Raw genomic sequence first — 17,739 nt, 5'->3', positions numbered from 1 at the left:
TCTACTCCAGGATCATGGGTGGATCCTGAATCTTCCAAAGTCACATTTGGAGCCGACAAGGAGACTGCCCTTCCTGGGAATGATACTCGATACGGAAGTACAGAGGGTGTTTCTACCGCTGGAGAAAGCGGTGGTGATCCAATCAGTGGTCTGGGAACTCCTGAAAACTGCCAATGTATCTGTTCATCAGTGCATTCGTCTTCTTGGGAAGATGGTTGCCTCCTCCTACGAGGCTCTTCAGTACGGAAGGTTCCATGCGAGGTTCTTCCAACTGGATCTCCTGGACAAATGCCCGGGATCACACCTTCACATGCACCAGCAGATACGCCTGTCGCCGAAAGCCAGAATTTTGCTCCTCTGGTGGCTACAAACGTCTCACCTACTCAAAGGCCGCAGGTTCGGGATTCTGAATTGGATCCTCCTAACCACGGATGCAAGCCTCAGAGGTTGAGGAGCAGTCTCCCAAGGGCAAAACTTCCAAGGAAGGTGGTCCAGTCAGAAATCTCTCCTTCCCATAAACGTTCTGGAACTGAGGGCCATTTACAATGGCCTTCTACAAACAGAACATCTTCTGCAAAATCAAGCCATTCAGGTTCAGTCGGACAATGTCACAGCCGTGTCCTACATAAACAGACAGGGCGGAACGAAGAGCAGAGCTGGGATGTCAGAGGTAACAAGAATCCTCCTCGGGGCAGAACAGCACGCGGTGGCGCTGTCCGCAATCTTCATTCCGGAAGTGGACAACTGGGAAGCAGACTTCCTCAGCAGACACGATCTCCATCCAGGAGAATGGGGCCTCCATCTGGAGGTGTTCACAGAGGTGACAAGCCGATGGCGGGTACCTCTGATAGACATGATGGCCTCTCACCTCAACAAGAAGCTTTGGAGGTACTGTTCCAGGTCGAGAGACCCACACGCAGTGGCGGTAGATTCACTAGTCACTCTGTGGACGTTCCAGTCGGTGTATGTGTTCCCTCCACTTCCACTCATCCCAAAGGTTCTCAAGTTCATAAAAAGAACAAGAGTTCAGGCGATCCTCATTGCTCCGGCCTGGCCAAGATGGGCTTGGTATGCGGATCTTCTGGAATTACTGCTGGAGGATCCGAGGCCTCTTCCTCTTTGCGAGGACCTTCTCCAACAGGTGCCGTTCGCCTATCGAGACTTACCGCGGCTACGTTTGACGGCATGGAAGTTGAACGCCAGATCTTAGCTCGGAAAGGTATATCAAATAAGGATATTCCTACCCTGATACAGGCTATGAAGGGAGTAACGTCAAAGCATTACCATCGAATTTGGAAAAAGTATGTGTCTTGATGTGAATCCAAGTAGTTTCCTGTGGTGGAATTTCAACTTGGGCTCCATAAAGGTCCAGATTTCATCCTTGTCCATTTTCTTCCAGAAACAATTGGCGGCTCTTCCTGAGGTTCAGATATTCTTGAAAGTGGTTCTGCATATTCAACCACCCTTTGTGCCTTCTACGGCACCTTGGGATCTAAATGTGGTGCTGCAGTTCCTGCAGTCGGATTGGTTTGAGCCTTTACAGGACATGGACGTCAAGTTTCTTACTTGGAAGGCGGTCACTCTGTTGGCATTGGCGTCTGCTCGACGCGTATTGGAATTGGGGGAGTTGTCCTGTAAGAGGCCCTGTTTAATTTTCCATGAGGATAGAGCTGAGCCCAGAAAGCGTCAGCAGTTTCTTCCAAAGGTTGTGTCAGCCTTTCTTATTAATCAACCTATTGTGATGCCAGTGGCTACTGACTCCTCAATTATCTCAAAGTCCTTGGATGTTGTGAGGGCTTTGAAAATCTATGTGAAGAGAACTTCTCGTCAATTTCTCGCTGGATCAGGTTCACTATCCATTATGCTTATTCTATGGCAGGCTTGCCGTGTACAAAATCTGTTACGGCCCACTCTACTCGTAAAGTGGGTTCTTCCTGGGCAGCTGCCCGGGGGTGTCTCGGCTCTTCAGCTTTGCCGAGCAGCTACTTGGTCAGGGTCGAACACGTTTGCTAAGTTCTACAAGTTCGATACTTTGGCCTCTGAGGATCTAAAGTTTGGTCAATCTGTTCTGCAGGAACTTCAGCACTCTCCCTCCCGTATGGGAAGCTTTGGTACATCCCCATGGTACTAATGTGGACCCCAGCATCCTCTAGGATGTAAGAGAAAATAGGATTTTAATTACCTACCAGTAAATCCTTTTCTCGTAATCTGTAGAGGATGCTGGGCGCCCGCCCAGTGCTTCATATTCCGGCATTGTTACTTGGTTCAGTGTGTTAGTTCAGCCGTTGCTGAATCGTTCCAATTTGGTTAGCTTGGCTTTCCTTTTGTTGTACGTGTGAGCTGGTGTGAATCTCTCCACTATCTGTGTATTTCCTTCTCTCAAAGTATGTCCGTCTCCTCGAGCACAGTTTCTAGACTGAGTCTGGTAGGAGGGGCATAGAGGCAGGAGCCAGCCCACACTACTGATCTCTTAAAGTGCCCATGGCTCCTAATGGACCCATCTATATTCCATGGTACTAATGTGGACCCCAGCATCCTCTACAGACTACGAGAAAAGGATTTACCGTTAGGGGAAGGGGAACAGGGAATAGCACTTATTCAAGACAATTTTCTTATAAATTAATGTTTAGATTTTAGGCAAGGTGGACATTACCAAGTTTATTAGAAATACCCCAAATTCATGCATGGGCCACTCAAACTTATTTCGGATATAGGACCCTATTCAGTTTGGATTGCAATATTTGAGAATCACAATCCAGCCGATTATGGAATGACTGCGCATGCGCGCAGCATTCACATTTTGCATGCGCACCCATGATTAACAATTATTTCTGCAAACGCACTGTGCTTCAACGCAATCACATTTTGATTGACAGGAAGGGGAGGAAAGGACAGGAAAGGAGGCGTTTTGTGGGTGTGTTTGTAAAAACGCAGACGTGGCAAGGCATTTTTCAGGTGGGTCTCTGACTTCAGTGATGACTACTTCCAGCTTCTTGTGTATGCCGAATTGCGGACGACTTTGCCTGTTGCAGATGGAAAAACTCCTCGATGTTCCGGTATTTGCATAGGGTTATGCCATCACATTGCGCATTGCAATGCGTTTGCCATTTCGGCAGTGGGTGTTTTTTCTGTATTTCTGGTCAGCAACTATTTGATCGCAGCAACTGCTTTTTAGCAAGATTATCGATCCATCCTGAATAGGGTCCTTACTTTTATATAAAGTATTTCAAAAGATACTAGGCCTTTTCTCTGTACTGTATTGTCTTGTATGCTAAGAATCATTTCATACTACTGTAACTTCCCATATATATTTATTTGGTAAATAATGCTGTAGTTCATGTTTATTTTATTTAAGTGCAGTTATTTAATTCCAGGTGCAGTTGCTGCAGAATTTAAATGCCTGCAACGGCACTGAACCTCACACCCTTCACCCGCCCAGGCGAATCCCAAATTTGCTTAAAAATGTTTGCTACCCTATGGTAAAACACGTTTCTGCGAGATCACGCAGCCGTAAAGTGCAGCTGCCGCTACACTAATTTAGTTGGGTGAAGTCATCCGCCTGTAATTGAATTCCTCCAAAGTGTGACCTGTTCATGACACAGCCTATATGGTAAACACGTTTTAAAGTTGGAAAATAAATATTTGTGTTCACTTTGTTTTAAGTTTATAGCAGAAGACTATCGACTGGAAGATATTCTGTGGCATGTGACCAGAGACGACCTGAAGTCCATGCAGCTAAGGTAATTTAGTAGATTTTTAAATATAATACAGAATCAATCATGCTATGATTATTATGATATTACTATTACATTTGTAGCATGTTAAGAAATTATAGGGGCCACTACTTTACATATTGCTTTGAATCCCAACTCTGCTAATTTTATTTCATTTTTACTCCATTTAAAGAAAGATGCTTCATTTTAAGTAACTGATAAAGCAATGGTCTGACTTGCGAGACAAAGCATGATTTCTCTTGTGCATGCTGTAATCTGTATTTAGGGGGTAATTCCAAGTTGATCGCAGCAGGAATTTTGTTAGCAATTGGGCTAAACCATGTGCACTGCAGGGGAGGCAGATATAACATGTGCAGAGAGAGTTAGATTTGGGTGAGTTATATTGTTTCTGTGCAGGGTAAATACTGGCTGCTTTATTTTTACACTGCAAATTAGATTGCAGATTGAACACACCACACCCAACTCTAACACACTCTGCACATGTTATATCTGCCTCCCCTGCAGTGCACATGGTTTTGCCTAACTGCTAACAAAATTCCTGCTGCGATCAACTTGGAATTACCCCCTTAGTTTTATTCACCGAGTAATTCCCAAATACTACAAAACAGAATCATGTATTAACATTAATTTCAATTTCTGCTACCTGTATATCCATTTGCTGTAAGTCGGGCTGTGAGTTAGTGATACTAGCTTCCAGGTGATGGTGACTGCAGAGCTTAGAACAACCAATGTCAGCTGGTATGTCTTAGGTCTTATTAATATGTTTTACACCACAGGTTCTCAAACTCGGTCCTCAGGACCCCACACAGTGCATGTTTTGCAGGTAACCCAGCAGGTGCACAGGTGTATTCATTACTCACAGACACATTTTAAAATGTGTGCAGGTCGAGTTAATTATTTCACTTGTGATTCTGTGAGGAGACCTGCAAAACATGCACCGTGTGGGGTCCTGAGGACCGAGTTTGAGAACCTATGTTTTAAACTATCTCCAACAAGCCAAGACTAGGGATCAGATTCAAATAAGAGCTACAGATGAAGCCATGCTCATCTTGCTGAGATATGGCGTGCCGGGTTGTGACTATTCGCAGCCGGCAATTGCTCCATTAATTACATAAGACCACAGGTTCTCAAACTCGGTCCTCAGGACCCCACACAGTGCATGTTTTGCAGGTCTCCTCACAGAATCGCAAGTGAAATCATTTGCTCCACCTGTGGTCCTTTTAAAATGTGTCAGTGAGTAATGAATACACCTGTGCACCTGCTGGGTTACCTGCAAAAGACATGCACTGTGTGGGGTCCTGAGGACCGAGTTTGAGAACCACTGCATTAGACCATTGCGAATAGTCACAGAACAGTATGCCATGCAGCGATCGCATCGCAGCAAAGATGAGCATGGCTCCATCTGTAGTTTCCAACAGAACAATGCACTGTGCACAGCGTTGGTAAATACTGGATGGACTGCCCTACATGTCTATGGGGTGTGTAAAAAGGAATGAGGTTATCCTGGCCGTATACCTAGAGTTACAGCAGCACAACAGTGGAGCCTTGCTAACTGGATTTGAACCTAGGAGTACGAATAATAAACCATACCTTTACTGGCCAGCAGGGGTGTGTACACCCAGTTAATCAGCATATCTTTAACCCCTGAAGAAATAAATGCACAATCTTTCCTTGTTGTGATGAATACTTTACTGACTAATAGTAAATAAGATATTTGTACATAGTAGTAACAGAGAAAAAAAAATGGTATAGTTTTAGTAAATAAGTTACTATTGGAACAATAATATTGTCACACAATGTTGCTCAATATTAGTCTTAAGGGCCCTACTCACTGGCCGACCCGCCGCCGAGCTACCCGACGGCGGATACGGCCGACGAGCGACCCGGCGGCGGGGGGGCAGTGACGGGGGGAGTGAAGTTTCTTCACTCCCCCCGTCACGCGGCTGCATTGAAGTGCAGGCAAATATGGACGAGATCGTCCATATTGGCCTGCATGCACAGCCGACGGGAGACCAGCGATGAACGAGCGCGGGGCCGCGCATCGTTCATCGCAGGAGTCTCCACACTGAAAGATATGAACGAGTTCTCGTTCATTTATGAACGAGATCGTTCATATCTTTCAAAAAATCGGCCAGTGTGTAGGGCCCTTTAGTTAATAGAACCAATCTGACAATTTTATAAAAATAAACCATTTCAATTACGTTTATCATACTATGGCAGTGGTTTCTAAACTGGGTGTCTCGGGACACTTGCAGGGGTGCCCTGGGCTGGTGGTCAAATAATGTATGGTCCGTGTGATAGACAACACCAGTGCTTGTGGCTTCCAATCATACAATATGTGCCCCTCACCACATAACTGACCCTAAGGATGACATAAGCACACTTTAGTTAAAATTGTATTATTTATGATTTTCTCATTAAGAAACTTTTGGCTAAGAAGTGCTATGAAAAAAATTCTGATGCTGAATGGCTTCGTGATTAAAAGACGTTTTGGAACCATTGTTTTTTTTTGTTTTGTTTTTTACTTTTCTGTTTTTTTTACGGAGGGGCTGTTTATACAAAAAAAATTTACAACCATTGAAAGTGTCTTTGGCCATATCATTTGATCAATGATAACAAAGCTGCTAATTACGTTTTTGTTTATTTTTTATTATTATTAGTATTATTGTAATTATAATTATTTTGTTCTCAGATGTTTCCATAATGCAATTGTTGTAGTTGCTTTGAAATGAATGTACAGTATAGTGACATTTAGTGTGTATTTATTTACAGGGGAGGAACCTTGTGTGCAATCTGGAAGGCTATCATGGACTTCAGAGAGAAACAATCCTCTTGACAAAAGGCTCCCTAGAGGTGTAATTTGGGCCAGGTTTCCTGGTGGAGAAACTGCTGCACTTTATTCCAGTGTTTGTTTACCAATGTGAAATCACTGCATAATCGCAGTGTTCAGTCCTGCTGCCCCCTGATATCCCCCTAAGACATAGGTCTATGGAGGGATTGCAATCTGCAGAATAATGGACACGTTCCATTTTAAGTTGTACTAATCTTCCATTTCATTACGGAGTAGAACCCAGCCTCCCCTTCCACTGCTGATTGTGGGTGGCAATACTATTCAGTGGGCGGTATTCAATTCTTTTCACCCCCTTCCACATCCGTTCTGTTTCTGCTGATGGGCGTGGTATAATCATTTCAGCTCGCTACCCCTGGGGTAACGAGGGTGCACAACCCTTTACGCAGCTAAACCTGATTACTATGGACGCAATATGTGCGATAACGGTGATCACTTTAGAAAGGAGATCGGGCGTGATATATCATGTGAATACCCCCCTCCCCCCCAATATGTCAGATTATGTGAAACCTGAATGTGCTAATAATGTGTAAACCTAGATGTGAGAACACTTTTTTTTTTAATTTTTCAACAATACTTATTTTGCTTTTGTATTGGTGGGTCACTTATGAAATCACTGGGAACAGTGTGTCCTTCCTATATGTTAGATGGTGACATTTGTTTTCTCTCATTGTTATCCGAGAGATGCTTTTATTCATGTTTTTTGTGAAGATGAATTTTGAGTTTAATTTCTTGGACAATTGTGCATTTATTTTTCATTTCAACATTACCAAACTGTACCAGTTCAACACACTGTAAGTGAATTTTACCAACGCCGGCTTGTTCTAAAGCTGTTGTGATATTTAGTCTGACAGTAAACCTCTGAAATAAAGCATTGTGTCCTCTTTATTCTATTAGTCAAAAAAAAGATGGAAATGAGCACATTTACATCCATTTTCTAATTCACTACTTTTGAACATAAGTTTTCACTATCACATAATTATCTGCTTAATAAAAAATGGAACCTAACCAGTGGCAGTTCCAGAGTTTGGGCTACAGCGCAGTCCAAAATTCAAAAAGGAGAGCCACACCAACTGCCCCCCCCCAAACGCTGCCAAACCTCACCGGCTGGGACATACTGGCAGTTGGTGTAGCTCCCCTGTTTGAATATTGGGCTTTGCTGCAGAGTCACATCTGGAACAGCCACTGAACCTAACCAAGGGGCAGATGTATTAAGCCTGGAGAAGGGATAAGGAAGTGATAAACCAGTGAGAAGCGCAAGGTGATAACGCACCAGCCAGTCTGCTCCTGTCATTTTTCAAATCCGTAATGATTGGCGGGTGCGTTATCACCTTGCGCTTATCATTGGTTTATCACTTCTTGATCCCTTCTCCAGGGTAATACATCTGCCCCCAAGTTATTTAAATTCTAGCATCAGTTTTTTTTATACATTTTCACTGCAACATAACCTGCACTGTTGCATGCAGAACACCAGTCAGTCATGTTTAATCATCCAGCAATGTATAGTGTGAATCCCATATCCAGAGCTAGTTAGTGAGATTTGCAAATGTGTTCATTTGCACAGTGATACATTACTTTAAAATGTATCCAGCCAGCAACGTATGCTCTGCAAAGAAGGAACTTTCTATAGGTAAGCGTGCCTTTACTGTGTCACACATCCACTAAAGAGGGTGCGTAGAAGGGTAAGTGTGCACATGAATGTAATACGTATATTTGCATACTGCACGTATAGTGGTTCCTATATTGGCACTAGATAATATAACCTGCGAATCAGCGGAGAGATCAATATAGCAACCGCAACTGCAATCTCAAAACAAAAACGGCGCTAATGGTGATGTACTTGCTGTATTAATCAGTTTAAAGACAGGTTTAAGTGTTTATCAACATCAAATAAAATAAAGAAATCCTCTATTAAAATCAATTATGCAGTATAAACATCTTAAGGAAGAGATTATTGAAACATTCATGTACAGTAATATATTTATATAGTTAGCAACTGTACCCAAACTTGATCTTTTGCATTTGCATGTAAAAACTAGAAAACTATATTAGGATAAAGATCAAATCACTGTGACCTCCCCTAAGGATCGGTTTTACATCCAATAAAATTCACCAGTGTGAGGTACACATGTATTGTATCTGTGCCTTATAAGAGATGAGTTCAGTAAGTGACAGCCTTACCAAGGGATACCAAATAAAGTGCTGTGTCTTGCCGGATAGTGCGCCTTATTCAGCTACCATCGCTACTGGGATGTAATCACATTTGGCCGATTTTCGGGCCAGTGCGCACGCACAGAGCCTGTTCTGCTTGGGCCAGGCAATGCGTTTGCATCACAGTGATGCAAACGCCTTTGCCTGTTTGACAGGCAGAGGCGTTTGCGGGTAGGGGGGCCTTGCGGGGGTGTGATGCTGAAAACGTGGGCAGGTCTGGGCCATTTCAGGGCGGCCTTATGATGTCACCTGCGGCCGTGTGCCTGTCTTTGCAGCCAGGTTGCGCAGACAGGGGTCTACCCTAGATTGCTGCGATCACGATCTACTTGTGATGCGATCGCAATTAGATGGCAATATCAGCGCTGGGCTGCTCTTAACATGCTGGTCAGCCACCAGCGTGCAATCATACGCAGTTGCAGTTTTGCTGAATTAAAGCTGAAGAAAGGCCAGTGATCCTTATGTTTCAGGAAACTGGATTAAAATAGAATCCTGATACTAAATAGCAGCTGAAATATAACACCATACATGCAAGGAGAAAGATCCACTAGAAAGGAAGAAAGACATTGCCATAAAGCGTTACTGTGCTTCTCTATATACTGTATGGTGATTACTTCAGAAACAGACTAGGCAACAGACTCAAAAATGCAGCGGTGTTGGGAATGTCTTACAATGGGATAACTAGTGCAGGTTCGTTTAAGATCCACCTCCCATAGTTTCAATATTAGCAATTATACACAAAATGTTTCTTCACAAGTGCAAAGTGAATCCAGATGGGGGTGGGAGCTTCTGTTATATGAGAGAAGAGGGCCGAGATCACATTAACCAGCCAAAATAGATCTATTTACAGTATATCACCACAGTTTAATGACCAGTATACTTCAGAACCAAGTATAGGTGAGTCGTGTGCATCTCCACTTCTTATTAAATAGGTAAAACTGGGTCATAACATGGCACTCTTACATAGGCTTAATCTAGAAAGGGAGTGATGACGGGATTGCAGGATTGTGCACACGCGCAGTTATGCCTGTTCTCAGCTGGATTTTTTGCACCAAAGCTGGAGCTGGTAGTGCAAAGGTACATAATAATGATGATGATGGCTATGAAACCAGTTGTACAAATAGGGTTATTTCTAGCTGCACAGCTGCTTACACCTCTGCATACAGGCAAATGTGTGCATTGTTTGACACAAGCAAATATGGGAGCAACTGCGAATGACTAGGGTTCAATTCTGCCACCACCCCATTGTGAATACTACAATGCTAACAAACTAGTAATGATCTCTTGATACATGAATCCTTCCATTGTTAGCACAAGTATATAACCTCCCCCTGCTATAAATTGCACAGATAACCCCTAGTAGCAGCTAGTGTAGAACTATAATCCTCCTAGACAGTCATATATTGAACCATCTAGAAATGTATGTAGTGTGCAAATTCTGCTTTTTGCCAGTAACATATTACCATTGTCCACCCCAATTGCTAGCCATACAGTGCCCAAAGATACCCTCTCCAGTTTCCCTCATTGCAAGCCTTGTACAGTATTCCACAAGCCATCAACAATGCTAGTCATTTATTGTACAGCACCCTTTATTTCCACACATCCAAATTTCCAGCTGTATACAGCACAGATATGTAGAGAACGGCGGCAGTCACCGGGAAGGGTGAAGTAAGGGAGGTGGCAGTTACATGGACTAGCACAATTTAGAGGACACATAACAAAACCATATAATGGCAGCCTTTGGGAATTGCATGGGGACCATAGTCTATACAGATTATAATATGCTTTTGTTATGAGTTTCATCAGTGCAGGTGGGATTCTGGTGAAGTCAGCTCCTTTTGGCACTATTTAGCCCAGAGGCACGGAGTATCAAGGGTTAGGTGGTGTTCACCAAGGCTCCCCGTAAGGTGGTTTGGACTTACTGCTGGCACCCTGCAAGCCATAGCCGTCAAGGTGGGTAACAAGTAAGACCAGATAGAATGGGACAGGACAAAAGGATATAGCAAGAAACAGGAGTTTAGGTCTCAGAGGCAAGGTCTAGAGAGGTAGCCAGAGTAGGTGGCAAACATATTAGTTGGGTCACAGTATGGGTTCTAGGCAGGGAGCAGACAGGAGAATAAATGGTCATGGGCCAAGTTTGGGGGAGATCTACAAAACAAGCCGAAGACAGGATACGAAGTGGTAATAATATAACAGAGGAATAGACTGGGTCAGCAACAATAAGCAGGAGGCAGAAAAGTAATCCACTCAGAGTGCAGAGGTCATGGACATTGAGGAAGACACAAAATAACAGAAAAGGTAACCTAAGTGGGAGTTGCTGTAGCTCAATTGACAAAACTGCTGGTATAAGGACTGCAAGATCTTGGGATTGAATCCCATGGAACACATCACTGTTTTTTATTCAGAGATTGTGACTACTTCCACCTAACATCTCCTCTGTGTTTACCATTTTTAGGGTCTTTTATGTTATATACTTTATTTAACCTGTGTGCTCAATTTGTAATAGTAATGCTACAAGAGATTCTGTGCATATGGTGTAGTTCAGAAACATGTATCACTTTTGTTGGCCTATTTAACAATAATTGCATGATGTACCAAAAATTAACACTGCTTATTGACAAATATTGCAGCAATTTGGAATGTTATTTTGGATACATTTATTGCGTAAATGATGGCTAATGTAATCACTTTAGTCCTGGTTCGGATCATACTTTGTGCAAAATACAACAATTGAGATTGTATTGTGAAGAAATAGAGCTGACCGTGGAGGGATTCAGAAGACACCTTTCTGCTTTGGCTGCCACAATAGGAAACAGTAGGCTAACCCACTGTTAGGATCTATGTCTTGTCTGGGCTCTGGACGAAGTTAGGAGATCTCATGACACTCTTCCACATACAGTAATATTACAGGAGCTAGAGAATCAGAATTGAACAGGAATGGAAGTCAAGATGGAGCACTAAGCTGAGAGTAAACTGATATCCTGACCTGCAATGGAAGCAGGCACTTGCTGGAGGAGCTTTTAATCGGATGTACAGGAGTAGTCTCTGCTTGTGAATTGACTTCAGCCACTGGTAAGAGTTGACATCAAGGTGATGGATGATATTCACACACTGGTATAGGGGTGTGCACACTGTAGGTTTAAAGTGGTAATACACAGGTAATAGATGTGCACTCTGCAAGCTGTGAACGAATGTACGCAGGTGATGAATGTGCAGTCTGCAGGTATCTAATAAAATGCATGCAGGTACTGGATATGAAAATTATAGCAGACTGGGATTGCACAGGACAGCAGTGGTAACTGCACAAGCTTTGCAAGCTGGAGATCAGCGTGGAAACTGCACAAGACCGCAGTGGTTAACTGCACAAGCTTCACTAGCTGGAGATGATGAGCAGTGTGGAAACTGCATGCTGGTATTAGCCTTGCATTCTGCAGATTGTAAATAGAACTGCAAAGTTACAGGCAATGCACACTGCAGGCAGAGATACCTCACTGGTGAAGAAGAAAAACGCTGAGCACTGTGCAGAACGCAGGGCCCAACAGGAGACTTGAAACAAAAAGCTATTAACTGAAGAACTGAAAAAAATAATATGCACAACGGAGAGTGCGCCAGATAGGAGAAACCACAAATCAGGAGGTAGAGTTGCTGACACTATCCACGAACAGATAAGGTACAATTGTATTAGCAATGAGTAGATGCAAGTGAGTAGGTTTAAATGGGGCTCTCTGACCAGTCATTGGTGCCGCTAGTCAGGTAGAAACTAGTCCCTCTGTTATTGGAAGAAACTGGAGTCATCTGATCAATATGAAAGCCTCCATAAAATGCAGAACCCAGGTATAGGCCCAAATCACCAGAAGCTAGCTAGACTCAAAATGTTTTCTCTTTACTGTAGTGGCCAGTGGGAGCGCCCCCAGCAGATGAAGTGATAGCACCGAGTCTGGTAAGAAGGGAGCCAGACGCATGACACCTGTTATATTATTGCGCACCATATACCTATGTTGGCCTGGCTGAGTAGAAGAGAAGAAACACAATGGAGAATTAATTCTATAAATAAGCTAATAATTACATTTCTGGCTCTGCCTCCCATACTACAACTCTTTTTTTAACTTTGCCTCTTGGACGGTCTGGCAATAATACACTGTTTGTAACTTTGTACCATGTCCCTGCCTTGCGTTGAAGTGTGGAGAGGGTGGGAAAAGGTGAGCTGTGTCCATTATCTGTACAGTGGACACAGACAGGGGTGAGAGGCTTGGTGTCTGTACTATTATATACAGCGAGCACACCGACACACTGAATTCTTGAAATGCTATCTAAAAATGTGTTGTTTAGGCTTACCATGCTATCCCTTTAAACTAGGACACTCATGAATTACACCGGTTCTGTAGCTTACTTAATTCAAGCCTGCATTTCACCTAGTTTCTCTAACGTCCTAAGTGGATGCTGGGGACTCCGTAAGGACCATGGGGATTAGCGGCTCCGCAGGAGACTGGGCACAACTATAAAGAAAGCTTTTAGACTACTGGTGTGCACTGGCTCCTCCCACTAAGACCCTCCTCCAGACCTCAGATTCTTGTGCCTGGCCGAGCTGGATGCACACTAGGGGCTCTCCTGAGCACCTAGAAAGAAAGTATATTTAGGTTTTTTATTTTCAGTGAGATCTGCTGGCAACAGACTCACTGCAGCGAGGGACTAAGGGGAGAAGAAGCGAACCTACCTAACAGATGGTAGTTTGGGCTTCTTAGGCTACTGGACACCATTAGCTCCAGAGGGATCGACCGCAGGACCCGACCTTGGTGTTCGTTCCCGGAGCCGCGCCGCCGTCCCCCTTACAGAGCCAGAAGCACGAAGAAGGTCCGGAAAATCGGCGGCAGAAGACTTCAGTCTTCACCAAGGTAGCGCACAGCACTGCAGCTGTGCGCCATTGCTCCTCATGGACACCTCATACTTCGGTCACTGATGGGTGCAGGGCGCTCGGGGGGGGCGCCCTGAGGGCAATAAATAACACCTTGGCTGGCAAAATATACATCATATATAGTCCCAGAGGCTATATAGATGTAAAATTACCCCTGCCAGTATCACAGAAAAAGCGGGAGAAAGTCCGCCGAAAAGGGGGCGGGGCTTCTCCCTCAGCACACTGGCGCCATTTTTCCCTCACAGTTCCGCTGGAAGGAAGCTCCCTGGCTCTCCCCTGCAGTCTGAGAAAACTACAGAAGGGTAAAAAAGAGAGGGGGGGCACTAAATTTAGGCGCAGTATAGATATATATATATATATGTAATATATATAAAAAAGCAGCTATAGGGAAAACACTCATTGATAGTGGGATCCCAGTGTTATATTGCGCTCTGGTGTGTGCTGGCATACTCTCTCTCTGTCTCCCCAAAGGGCTTTGTGGGGTCCTGTCCTCTGTCAGAGCATTCCCTGTGTGTTTGCGGTGTGTCGGTACGGCTGTGTCGACATGTTTCATGAGGAGGCTTATGTGGAGGCGGAGCAGATGCCTGTAAATGTGATGTCACCCCCTGCGGGGTCGACACCTGAGTGGATGGTGCTGTGGAAGGAATTACGTGATAGTGTCGACTCCTTACATAAAAGGTTTGACGACATACCTAATGTGGGACAGCCGGCTTCTCAGCCTGTGCCTGCCCAGGCGTCTCAAAAACCATCAGGGGCTCTAAAACGCCCGCTACCTCAGATGGTTGACACAGATGTCGACACGGATACTGACTCCAGTGTCGACGACGAAGAGACTAATGTAACTTCCAGTAGGGCCACATGTTACATGATTGAGGCAATGAAAAATGTGTTGCACATTTCTGATGTTACCCCCGGTACCACAAAAAAGGGTATAATGTTTGGAGAGAAAAAACTACCAGTAGCTTTTCCTCCATCTGAAGAGTTAAATGAAGTGTGTGAAGAAGCGTGGGCTTCCCCTGATAAAAAGATGGTAATTTCTAAGAGGTTACTAATGACGTACCCTTTCCCGCCAGAGGATAGGTCACGCTGGGAAACATCCCCTAGGGTGGATAAAGCGCTCACACGCTTGTTGAAGAAGGTGGCACTACCGTCTCCGGATACGGCCGCCCTGAAGGAATCTGCTGATAGAAAGCAGGAGGCTATCCTGAAATCTATATATACACACACAGGTGTGATACTGAGACCGGCTATAGCTTCAGCCTGGATGTGCAGCGCTGCTGCTGCTGCTGCGTGGTCAGATTCCCTGTCAGAAAATATAGATACCCTAGACAGGGACACTATTTTGCTGAACGTAGAGCATATAAAAGACGCACTTTTATACATGAGGGATGCACAGAGGGATATTTGCCGGCTGGCATCCAAAATTAGTGCAATGTCCATTTCTGCCAGGAGAGGGTTATGGACTCGGCAGTGGACAGGTGATGCAGATTCCAAACGACACATGGAAGATCTGCCTTATAAGGGTGAGGAATTGTTCGGGGATGGTCTCTCGGACCTCGTTTCCACAGCAACAGCTGGGAAGCCTACATTTTTGCCCCATGTTTCCTCACAACCAAAGAAAGCACCGTATTATCAGGTACAGTCCTTTCGGCCCAATAGGAGCAAGCGGGTTAAAGGCGCGTCCTTTCTGCCCAGAGGCAGAGGTAGAGGGAAAAAGCTGCAGCATACAGCCAGTTCCCAGGAGCAAAAGTCCTCCCCCGCTTCCTCTAAGTCCACAGCATGACACTGGGGCTCCACAGGCAGAGCCAGGTACGGTGGGGGCCCGTCTCAAGCATTTCAGCAAGCAGTGGGCTCGCTCACGGGTGGATCCCTGGATCCTTCAAATAGTATCTCAGGGGTACAAACTGGAATTCGAGACGTCTCCCCCCCGCCGTTTCCTCAAATCTGCCTTGCCAACCACTCCCTCAGGCAGGGAGGCAGTGTTACAGGCAATTCAAAAGCTGTATTCACAACAAGTGATAGTAAAGGTGCCCCTACTTCAACAAGGAAGGGGTTACTATTCCACAATGTTTGTGGTACCGAAACCAGACGGTTCGGTGAGACCCATTTTAAATTTGAAATCCTTGAACACATATATCAAAAAATTCAAGTTCAAGATGGAATCGCTCAGGGCGGTTATTGCAAAACTGGACGAGGGAGATTACATGGTATCGCTGGACATCAAGGATGCTTACCTACATGTCCCCATTTACCATCCTCACCAGGAGTACCTCAGGGTTGTGGTACAAGATTGTCATTACCAATTCCAGACGTTGCCGTTCGGTCTCTCCACGGCTCCGAGGGTCTTTACCAAGGTAATAGCTGAAATGATGATACTCCTTCGAAGGAAGGGAGTTTTAATTATCCCGTACTTGGACGATCTCCTGATAAAGGCGAGGTCCAGAGAGCAGTTGTTGGTAGGGGTAGCACTATCTCGGGAAGTGCTACAACAGCACGGCTGGATTCTAAATATTCCAAAGTCACAGCTGGTCCCTACAACACGCCTGCTGTTACTAGGGATGGTTCTGGACACAGAACAGAGAAAAGTGTTTCTCCCGGAGGAGAAGGCCAAGGAGCTGTCATCTCTAGTCAGAGGCCTCCTAAAACCAAAACAGGTGTCGGTGCATCACTGCACGCGGATCCTGGGAAAAATGGTAGCTTCCTACGAAGCGATTCCAATCGGCAGGTTTCATGCAAGAACCTTTCAGTGGGACCTGTTGGACAAGTGGTCCGGATCGCATCTTCAGATGCATCGTCTGATAACCCTGTCTCCAAGGACAAGGGTGTCTCTGCTGTGGTGGCTGCAGAGTGCTCATCTTCAAGAGGGCCGCAGATTCGGCATACAGGACTGGGTCCTGGTGACCACGGATGCCAGCCTTCGAGGCTGGGGAGCAGTCACACAGGGAAGAAACTTCCAAGGACTATGGTCAAGTCAGGAGACTTCCCTGCACATAAATATTCTGGAACTAAGGGCCATTTACAATGCCCTAAGTCAGGCAAAACCCCTGCTTCAAAACCAGCCGGTACTGATCCAGTCAGACAACATCACGGCAGTCGCCCATGTAAATCGACAGGGCGGCACGAGAAGCAGGACGGCAATGGCAGTAGCCACAAGGATTCTCCGATGGGCGGAAAATCACGTGTTAGCACTGTCAGCAGTGTTCATTCCGGGAGTGGACAACTGGGAAGCAGACTTCCTCAGCAGGCACGACCTCCACCCGGGAGAGTGGGGACTTCATCCAGATGATGGCGTCCCGCCTAAACAAAAAGCTAGAAAAATATTGCGCCAGGTCAAGAGACCCGCAGGCGATAGCTGTGGACGCTCTGGTAACACCGTGGGTGTACCGATCGGTTTATGTGTTCCCTCCTCTTCCTCTCATACCAAAGGTACTGAGGATAATAAGGAGAAGAGGAGTAAGAACTATACTCATTGTTCCGGATTGGCCAAGAAGAGCGTGGTATCCGGAACTTCAAGAAATGATGTCAGAGGACCCATGGCCTCTACCGCTCAGACAGGACCTGCTGCAGCAGGGGCCCTGTCTGTTACAAGACTTACCGCGGCTGCGTTTGACGGCATGGCGGTTGAACACCGGATCCTGAAGGAAAAGGGCATTCCGGAGGAAGTCATTCCTACGCTGATAAAAGCTAGGAAAGAAGTAACCGCGAACCATTATCACCGCATATGGCGAAAATATGTTGCGTGGTGTGAGGCCAGGAAGGCCCCAACGGAAGAATTTCAGCTGGGCCGGTTCCTGCACTTCCTACAGTCAGGGGTGACTATGGGCCTTAAATTGGGTTCCATTAAGGTCCAGATTTCGGCTCTATCGATTTTCTTCCAGAGAGAATTGGCTTCACTACCTGAAGTTCAGACTTTTGTTAAGGGAGTGCTGCATATTCAGCCCCCTTTTGTGCCTCCAGTGGCACCTTGGGATCTCAACGTGGTGTTGGATTTCCTAAAGTCACATTGGTTTGAGCCACTGAAAACCGTGGATTTAAAA

The 17,739-nt window shown here is 45.2% G+C and overlaps 1 protein-coding gene across 1 annotated transcript in view; it reads left to right on the top strand.

Moving 5' to 3' along the window:
- MAP3K5 (mitogen-activated protein kinase kinase kinase 5) overlaps positions 1 to 7,453 on the top strand; it is a 368,573-nt gene extending 361,120 nt beyond the window's left edge. The window contains exons 29-30 of the mRNA XM_063917408.1: positions 3,664 to 3,740; positions 6,507 to 7,453. Coding sequence (XP_063773478.1) covers positions 3,664 to 3,740; positions 6,507 to 6,570 — 141 coding nt within the window. The 3' untranslated portion in view covers positions 6,571 to 7,453. The remainder of the gene's footprint in view (positions 1 to 3,663; positions 3,741 to 6,506) is intronic.
- Positions 7,454 to 17,739: the final 10,286 nt, after the last annotated feature.

The sequence above is a fragment of the Pseudophryne corroboree genome, chromosome 4 (assembly GCF_028390025.1).
Source record: "Pseudophryne corroboree isolate aPseCor3 chromosome 4, aPseCor3.hap2, whole genome shotgun sequence".
Classification (NCBI taxonomy): Eukaryota; Metazoa; Chordata; class Amphibia; order Anura; family Myobatrachidae; genus Pseudophryne; species Pseudophryne corroboree.
Note: the sequence above shows the minus strand (reverse complement) of the source record. Positions and strands in the feature narration are given on the sequence as shown.